The sequence below is a fragment of the Penaeus chinensis genome, chromosome 37 (assembly GCF_019202785.1).
Source record: "Penaeus chinensis breed Huanghai No. 1 chromosome 37, ASM1920278v2, whole genome shotgun sequence".
NCBI lineage: Eukaryota > Metazoa > Arthropoda > Malacostraca > Decapoda > Penaeidae > Penaeus > Penaeus chinensis.
The window spans coordinates 3,891,253-3,901,252 of record NC_061855.1 but is presented as its reverse complement, the minus strand read 5'-3'; the positions used below and the strand labels follow the sequence as shown (position 1 = coordinate 3,901,252).

The following is a 10,000-nucleotide window of genomic DNA, read 5'->3' as shown; positions in this document are numbered from 1 at the left end:
GGTGGAGGAGCTGGTGCTGAGGAAGGAGTGGGAAGACGGATTTGATGATTATGATGATCTGTTAATCAAAGACGCCAATCAGAGTGAAGTGGAGGACACCAAAGATGCAACGAAAGAGGAAAAGGATCTCTCGACGACGAAACCGAGACTCGAACGCCAAAACTCGTTGGACGTGGAGGACCATCACCTCACTGCTCATCCGCCAAAGTCCGGGTCGAACGAACAATGTGTTGAGGACGTCGAGGTGAACGGAGTCCAGGAGATGCCAATAGCAGAGGAGGAAAGGTCTTCGCTTCCTCGGGATTTTGATGAGAACGAGATACTACGTTTCTTAAATGTAAACCAAGTTTCCTGCGAATGTGAAATCGAGACGAAGCCTAGCAAGACGCCAGGATTATTAAATTGGAGAAAGCTGAAGGGAGGCATGCACCAGGCAAGCATCCTTGAGGAGAGTTTCGACTTAAGCTTGAACTTTGCTCTCTTCAAGCATCTCGATTATGTGGAGGAAACACTCGAAAATCTCAGACTCCAATTTTTTACCCTGAAACACGCCATCATCACCCACAACACCCCGGGGGACTCAGAGTTCGATCTCGTTTTCCCGGACCGCTGGATGGCAACCGACCAGAAGGAACCTGAACCCCAAGAATCGGAGAGCAGGAGAAAACCCACATACCAGGATCATACTGGCAAAACAGGACCTGAGGACCCTGCAGATAACGAGGAGTCTGAACACCTGAAACCCGAAGCTCAAACAGTCCCGGAACCTCAAAACAGAAATGAATTTTCCTGCAGTACGAATGACAAAAGCCAATCGGCTGAGGAAATGGACGAGGAAAATGTGTGTGCGAACTAGGCCACCCAAGAAAAGACTCCATCTTCGGTTTCCGCAGAAGAGAAGTTAGATGGAACGACTTTTAACGCAGAGGAGGACAAGGAAAAGAAACAAAGAGTTCTCATCGACGCCATGCGGTACGAGGACTTCCAGCGATGTTTAATGACAGTGTTGGTAGTGTTCATCCTTCTCCTGATGTTGCTCCTCCTGGCCTGCTACCTCCTCGCGGTCGTGCCCTTCGTCACCGTCTCCTACAGACACGCTGAAGGAACTGCTGTGTTTTGATCTCCTTTCCCAAGGGCGGAGAAATATACCTCGTCCTTTCTGTTTTTGATGACGCAGTTTCGTGATTTCACAGACACTGGTTTGAAATATGTATTCTCATATTTTAGATGATCGTTAAATGGAATAAATTATTAAAGAAATGTCTTGTTTGCCATTTTGTCTAAATAACCGGTTATATGAAAATAATTCTTGTTGTCAGAGATGCTCTTAAAAATCACTCTAACGCAGTTTGGACAAAGACATCATGGAATGTGTGTGTGTATATATATATATATATATATACATACATACATATATATATATATACATACATATATATATATATATATACATACATACATTATATATATATATATATATATATATATATATATATATATATATATATTACACACACATGTATACATATTGACCTAAGTCTAATTCATGTAAATTCTCAGCTGAGAATGCCAATTTTTACTTTTTTCAAGGAAATATATTACGCTATTGGCAAGCAGTTAGTCTTAGTATATAAAAAGAAGTTTAAGAGCACAGGCTACAGTTTAAATTAATAAAAGTAATACAGTTTCAACTCTTAGAAATGTTACACTGGAAGGCAACTCTACTACATCTTACATGTAACATTTAGACTTAAACTTAAAGGAAAGACTATGGAAAACAGGAATGATAAAAATGAACAAAAAGGATGTAAAAAACAATAAGTGTGAAACGCACTATAAACCAAATTATTAAAATCCTCCACCCAAGTGTCGGACGGCAGCTTAGGGCCGAAGGAATAAGGGAGGGGCCGCTCGCTTCCCCATGAAGAGAGTATTGCCCCATGTCCCTTAAGGAATGGGTCTGGTTACTAGTGTCCTTGCCTCCTTTGTGAATGAAAAGGCATCACTGTACACGGTTGGTAAAGTATAAATAATGAATAAACATACGAAATCCTCGTCCTGAAGGGACAGGTTCACACTGCAAATCCAGAGATTTAGTTAAAAATGAGGGCATCTGGTGCTGGCCAATATAAAGCAAACCTTTAACTTTGACCGTTACGTAAAGTACAATTTACGTAAACACGCCCAACTCCCTAACTGTCATGTAAAACGGTTCACACACAACCTTGCCTTGCCGATCCAGCGACGCCGCGGTGAAAGGCTAATTCAGGGGGATACAAACACAGAGACCTCCTTTACAGGTTTATCCACAGGTGGTTTATATATACAGGCAGGACACCTCATTGTGGCAATAGTTATTTTAACAATAATTCAAGAACAGGTTATTAGACAAAGGTGATAATCAACAGCAATGAACAATAAAAAGGTAAAGAGAAAAAGATGTAAAATTTATACAAGAGACCATTAGAAGCAAGACAACAATGAATTAAAAACACCGTTGGCAAACTCAGTAAAACAACTTTTAAATTTATGAAACAAAAACACGACTGAAGTAAAATTATGTAACAAGTCTTTCATAACTCAAGTCTCCCCAGTAAGCCTGGGGAGGATTATAATTAACAAGATTAAAATTGAAGTACTTTCAAAAGATAATAACGTAAAAGAAATAACAGTGTCTAAGTACGTGAAGGGGCTTCAAAAATCGTAAAGTAAAACAAATAAATATATAAGAAAATTTAAAACACTCTGATCAACTTTTAATAAGGACTTTATATTTTGGGTAAAGACCGACAAAATCTAAATAAAATAAGACCTGTCACCTGGCTTATTCGCCACTCAAGAGTTCGAACTGCTCGAAACACAAAGGGAAACCCGAGACACATGGTGATTCAATGGTTTTATTTACACAAATGCATGTACAGCATGGCTTGGCAGTAAATACAATGTGGATGTGTGGCGAGTGTGGGCGGGAATCCTCTCCGACGCGTCTGAGCGCCGCCCGCTGGATTACCCAAGTTCGGATCAGGATTCGGGACCAGGTATCGAGGGAGTCGAGAGGACAGGTAGGGTATTTGGGGAGTGGATCGGGGGTAGGTATAAGGACGTAAGTATAAGAACGAAAGTGAGAGAAATAAACGCAAGCCAGGAGATGGAAGTGAATGAAATGAGTAAGAGATTACCGAAGGAATAGGGAAATTTCACAAGACGTTAAGAAATCCTCCCGAATTCCAACTCCAGGAAGACTTTAAAATTGTTGTTTCATCATTCAGTAAGCCTATTTTGTGCAGTATTCTCATCTAGTATTTTTGACATTCATGAAAAGTTTAACAAAAACGCATCTTGAAACAGATACAAAGAAAAAAAATCTTGATCTTGAATTATTATTTTTTCATTCGTATACAAAAGCCAACTTGGTAACTTGAGGTACATTCATACATAGTGGCAATGTAATCTGTTAACAATGCAAGAGATGTAATTGACCGATTTCGATTATATCGAATATATTTCCGACGAAGATATTATCGAAGCCTGTCAGATACGTCTCTTGTAATGTGAAGATATTCTCATCCTTACTTTTCATACATTTGTCGCAACGAATACGGATCAATAAATGTGTCCTCTCTCACATCACTCCCCTCTTAAGGTCCTCCGATACAGCACCGTTACAACCTTTGCTAAAAACAACAGCAAAGCGCCAACCGTGTTTTATCTCACATCACTTTCTTCTTAAACCCCTTCTGTATTAAACTCAGACTCGGGGAGAGCCACACGAGAGAAGACACGGCATAAAACGTCGCGAGGGCCGTGTCCAGGCCGGCCCAGCCCGAGACGCCGCTCGTACTGGCGAAGGCGACGTAGGAGGCGCAGCGAGTGACTTCGACCAAGGGCGCCCATCGCCACGCGTCGTACATGGCGGTGATGTTTCCCATTGTTGCCAAGAGGAACCCGAAGAACGCCGCTCTGCCCGCCCACGATAACAGCTGGGGAGAGGGAGAGGGAAGGGAAGTTTTATTAGACTAATGAGGATAAGGAAGAAGGGGAAGGGGTAGGGAGAGCGAGAAAGAAGCCAAGAGAAAAGAGAGAGCGAGAAAGAAGCCAAAGAGAAAGATAGAGAAGAGAGAGAGGGAGAGAGAGAGGGAGAGGGAGAAGGAGAAGGAGAGGGAGAGGGAGGAGAGTAAAGGAAAAAGAAAAAAGAAAGAAACAAAGAAGAAGTAACACACAACATCGATCTACACATACAACTCGACACCAACCTCGAAGTGGAACGTGAAGACCTGCTGCACAAGAAGAGCAACGAAGAAGTGCGTGCCCGTGTAGCCCTTCTGCCACAGGGGAATCTGGGGGTCGTGTTTCGCCCTCCCACGGACGTCAGGGAAGGTCTCAAGGTCCCCCAGGCGAGGCGTCCCTGGGAGCCAGCCGGGGCCGCAGACGAAGGCGCGGAAGAAGTCGCCCCAGGTGCTCATGCTGCGGGCTTTTCTCACGATGTTGTGAATGTAGAAGAACTGTGGAGAATTCGCGGCTGGTTTTACTACCTTTAAATTGTGTGGCGGCGCTGTTGTATTATCACGAATGAACACGTTTGGCGCCCAGTTTCTTTATTTTTTCAAGATTGCAGTCAAATATTTTTAAAGATAAAAGAGCACAAATATTCTCATGTTAGAGATGTTCTTAGTTATAAGGCTGATCACCAGGCTAGGAATTATATTTTATTGGATTACTGATTTCAAAAGTTTTTTTTTCTTTCTTTCTGTTTTTACTTATTCATTTCGCTCAGCAACTGGCATTATTACATCCCTTCTTCTTAACATTTTTTTTTTTCTTTTCATTATCAAACTGCGATCTACGAACGTTAAAATTGTCAAATCAAGTAACAGACCCGTATGCTTCAAAATAAATAACTGGTCACGTAATCCCCAGCAAAACATGATCCAGGTAAAAGTATTTTGCAAGACAGAACAACGAGTGGCGTCAGGTGTTATGTTGAGTTTACAGGTGCGAGAACTTTATGTCACATTTTACCTTATTTTATTCATCTTTTTTCACTGTTAAAAGATAACGTATTTTTGAATGAGTGAGACACTTAGTCACACTTCTAAACCGCTTTAGGCTGTGTCATCTTCTGAAGCCCCAAACTCATGAAATCACGAAGCCTCGAGCCTTTGAAATTATAAATGCTTGGATTTTTTTAATTTGTGAAAACTCGAAAAACTTACGAGTTACAGATCTCTTCAGACATTTATGATTACATAGACAGGTAATAAACACATACATACATGCGCGCGCAGGCACACACATATATATCCATATTCATACATGTACATATATATACATACTTACATACATATGTATAGTATATACATATATATTAAACACACACACATATATGTATATATATGTATATATATATATATATATATATATATATATATATATATAAAGTTAGCACGAGGCCCAGGGAAAATAAACGATTTACTAAGAAAACTAAGAAAACCGCATTTTACACACACAAAAACGTTTTAATACGTGCTCCAGGGAAAACAAAAAAACAACAACTACAAGATAAACAAAAACACCACGAGAACCAGGGCCAAGCAACAAAACGCACAACCAACAGTCATCCCGAGAACGAGAGCCAAAGCCACACCTGCAGCCAGACGACGTTGCTGGTCTGAGGCTGGTGCACGAGGCCGTAGACGATCTCCTCCTCGTCTCGCTCCGCCTGGAACGTGCCGAAGAGTCTGTCCCAGATGATGAGGAAACCGCCGTAGTTCTTGTCCAGGCAGTACTTGTTGGCTCCTGAAACGGGTGCTGGAGGTGTGACGAGGGTTTGGGAGGCGGTTGCGATGCCATTTGCTCGTCGTTGAATTGGATGAGTTGGGATATAATAGGATTTGATAGGATGGTCAAATGTATGGAGAGGATAACGTGTATAAAGTGAATTGTATGTAACATTATTACAATCCTAAATCCTAAATCCTAAATCGTTATTTCATTGCTTGCTGTGGAACTTGATGAGGTGTGATATTGTTGATTTGATAGGAGTTTACGGGAAAATGTACTGAGAGGGTAACGTGTATAAATAGAGTTTTAGCATTATTACAATCCTAAATCGCTATTCCATTGCTTGCTGTGGAATTTGATAAGATGTGATATAATAAGTTGATTTGATAGGAGTTTAAGGCAAATCATATCGAGAGGGTAGCGTGCATAAAGTGAATGCTATTTAAATTAATATCCTAAAGTAGCCAAGCCTATAAATCAAAAATACATATAACACAATTCCCTTATATATGCTCTAAAAATGAAAAGCAATTCACAACACAAGAAAATAATATGCAAAGAATTTTGACGTCAAGATTTTTAAAAGAGATATATAAAGAATTTTGACACCAAGGCTTGTAAAAAGATAAAAGATTTATAAAAAAAAGATATGTAAAGAATTGTAGCGACAAAGGTTTATAAGAGAAAAGAAAATGTAAAGAGTTTTGACGGCAAAAGTTTATAAAAAAAATGTGCGTAATTATTTCTTGACACCAAGGTTTATAAAAAGCCGTAAAGACTTTGCCGCCAGTACCGTGATGGACGCGATGGTGCGAGGGCGTGTTGAGGACCCACTCCAGAGCGCCCAGTCGACCCACGAGCTCCGTGTGGATCACGAACTGCGCCAGGAGATTGAGCTGGAAGTGGACGCAGATGGCGGGCAGCGGCACTCCCAACAGTGCCATGGGCTGGTAGAAACCCAAGGCAAAGAGTCTCTGGAACATGGACTGCCGGAGTGCCACGGTGACGTTGTAGTCCTCGTGGGAATGGTGGACTTGGTGCCACGCCCATATCAGGCTCACCTCTGGGGGTGGAGGGAGTTTTTTTCATTGTTTTATCTGTTTATTTGTTTATTTATCTACCTATTTGTCTATCTATGTACATTATACATACAAACTTGCACACACACACACACATTTTTTTCTTCCTTTGAAAAATCTGTAGGCGTTCCCTGCTGTATCGGAAGGCACAAAAAAAGAGCCAATTTCCGGCCAGTACACCGAGATATGAAAAGACAGAATCCATCAATAATTCACGCTCGTCGTATGTTCGCGTATCATATACCTACATAATCCCTGACAGTATCTAAAATGAAAAGAAAAACAAAAGATACACAATTGAATTCCGAATAACAAATATTTTACCTTTTCTTCCCACTTTTTCACTCAGTCGTCAACTATACTTCGCTCACTCGCTACACTACTCTCGCTATAATCTAACACGAAGCTAAACATGGATAAGGGTATTAATTATTATGTCAATATAAACAATTGTAAGTGAATTAGAGGAAAGAGATACAGCCATATAAGACAGTGTTGCCGACATGGTGAGACAGATACTGGTAGAGAATTAACCAAATAATTTAGTTACAAATGTCATTTGACGACTGAAGAAACTGTTCGTTGCAGTCCTGAGGGAAGTGGCGGAGTAGAGAAATTATTTGACACCTATATAGATTTTCAAGGAAGGCGTTGGAGCGAAAATGACGGGTTTTCAGCAGAGTTAAAAGCTAAAGCAAAACGTGATGTTCACTTGTTTCTCGTGTGATTCTAACGCATTTTCTACACTTTATCCTTCGTTATTCTATCTAAACGTGATAACAGGATCCGAGTTTCTTTTCTTCGTCGTCTAAACCAATAACGCGAAAAAAAAGTTTGACCTCATAGTAATTGTAGCCATGAAATAACTGACGTAAATTTGTAAATTCACATCCATGAAATATACAAACACACACACACAAACACACACACACACACACACACACACACACACACACACACACACACACACACACACACACACACATACACGCGCGCGCGCACGCAGACACACTCACAAAAAAAAAAAATCCAGCGTCCGATTCCAAAAGCGGAGTACCGACCGTGGGAAGCTCGATGGAACCAGTAGTACACGAAGTCGGCCGCCAGGAAGCCAGCGAACCACACGGCCAGCGGCGACGACTCCAGGTCCAGCAGACGGTACTCGTAAAGCCACAGGTAGCCGGTCATCTCGAACCATCTTGTCAGCAACCTGGGGCGAGAAGACGGACTGAAGTGACTGAAGAGAAGTGAAGCCGTCTGAGGCAAGAAGACCTGTAAAATCAAACCATCTTGAGGCAAAAAGTAGCCGCAGCTGCGGTGACTTGCACGATGAGACCATATCGTTAGCAACCTGAGGCGAGAAGACTGACTGAAGTGACTTCGCAACTGAACCAGCTTGGTAGCAGTCTGAGACAAGAAGACGCGGCTGAGGTGACTTGCAAAATCAAACCATCTTGTTAGCGAACTGAGGCAAAAATAGACATGACTGAGGTGACTTGCACAATCAGGCCGCCTTCTTAGCAACTTGAGGCAAGCAGGAGACACGCCTGAGGTGGCTTGCGTATCGAGTCCCGGTGAGGTTGCAGATCCTGAGGGGACGCGGAAGGAACCTGGTGGGGATAAGGGGAAAGCTCCTTCTGAAGACACACGAGAGGAGGAGGAGGAGGAGGAGGAGGAGGAGGAGGAGGAGGGGGAGGAGGAGGGGGAGGAGGAGGAGGAGGAGGGGGAGGAGGAGGGGGAGGAGGAGGAGGAAGAGGAGAGGAGGAGGAGGAGGAGGAGGAGGAGAAAGACGATAGATTCTAGTAAAGAGAAGGAAAAAAGAAGAGGTAGAGAGGATAAAGGGAAACTTATAAAATGGGTTTAAGGGAAACAGAGTTGCTCTTCATTCTTATTGCCATTTTTGTCACCTAATGGTCGTCTGCTGTTTCTTAAGGCTTAAACCTCTCCCTGACCTTAAAGAAAAACGGTTACTCTTCCACCCATGTCATGTCATTCTGTTTCTTGCACATCATTCAGTCATCTTACACACACATATTCATTCCTTTTCTCATCACGAGACACAGCGACCCACTGGAAACCAGCCAACGATCCATTAACCCGACCGGGCATTCGAGACCATGGCGACTACAGACACTAACCATTTTCGGGAAAGAAATAAGGAAAAAGAGAGGCCGATACTGGTCTCTGAGGGTTTCGAAAAGAGAAAGTTGGGTTAGTTAAGAAGTTGATGAAGTATTCAAAATCGAGTAAGGAATGAACAGAAAGTAAAACGAGGAATATTATGAGACTAAGAGTGAAAGGCAAACGAGGCAGTATTATCAACGAAATAACGACGAAGGATGCTGAAAGATGCTGAAGGATGCTGCAAGACCCGAGAGATCTAAGAGTAAAGGTCATGATTTGAAATAAATATGAATGTATAATGAGTTATTAATGGGGAAAGGCACTCAAAGGTCCAAGGAAAACTTAAAGATATTTACAGAAAGGACGAAGCTTTTTTTTTCCTTCCAATAATCAAGAAATATGCAAGTTCAATGTCTATAAAACCGAATTGTATGTCTTAAGAGCAGCTTTCTGTTCACGTTAATGCAACAAGAAACTAATAATTTTATATTTAATATTCTTTTTGCGTTTTGTTAGATTTTCTTCCATTGACATACACAAAGTTTTTTTTTACTGAAATACGTCCTGAAATAAATATTAATTCTGTATTTGCATTTTTGCTTTCCCAATCAAGAGAAGGATTGAAAAGACTTTCGCTCTGTGTGCATTATCTGCAACGAATGTAATCATATCAAGTTTCATTTTGCGGAATTTTTGTTTTTCGCTTCAAGTAAGTAATCTATAATCTCGCATTTACATTTCTAAATGCCACACCGTGAAAAACAACAACAACAATTTAACGATTTTTTTTTTTTTTCTTTTTTTTTTTTTTTTTTTGTACTGCATCAATAATTAATCCCCTGTTTAATTTCTAAACGTCACGCGGTGAAACTAATTAAGTTAACGTATTTTTTTAGTGTGTTTTACTTCCTACACTAATAATTAATCCCCAGTTTCTCTTTCTAAATGTCACGCGGTGAAAATAAACATGTTAACTTCCGTTTTCCGAGTGCGTTTTGCTCACCACACCAATAACC

At 41.1% G+C, this 10,000-nt stretch overlaps 1 protein-coding gene across 1 annotated transcript in view; it reads right to left on the bottom strand.

The window, feature by feature from the left end:
• Positions 1 to 2,884: 2,884 nt before the first annotated feature.
• LOC125045603 (alkylglycerol monooxygenase-like) overlaps positions 2,885 to 10,000 on the bottom strand; it is a 13,071-nt gene continuing 5,955 nt past the window's right edge. Inside the window, exons 3-7 of the mRNA XM_047642975.1 lie at positions 7,922 to 8,070; positions 6,575 to 6,844; positions 5,645 to 5,796; positions 4,254 to 4,502; positions 2,885 to 3,980 (exon numbers count right to left, since the gene is read on the bottom strand). Of these exons, the coding sequence (XP_047498931.1) occupies positions 3,711 to 3,980; positions 4,254 to 4,502; positions 5,645 to 5,796; positions 6,575 to 6,844; positions 7,922 to 8,070 (1,090 nt within the window). The 3' untranslated portion in view covers positions 2,885 to 3,710. The remainder of the gene's footprint in view (positions 3,981 to 4,253; positions 4,503 to 5,644; positions 5,797 to 6,574; positions 6,845 to 7,921; positions 8,071 to 10,000) is intronic.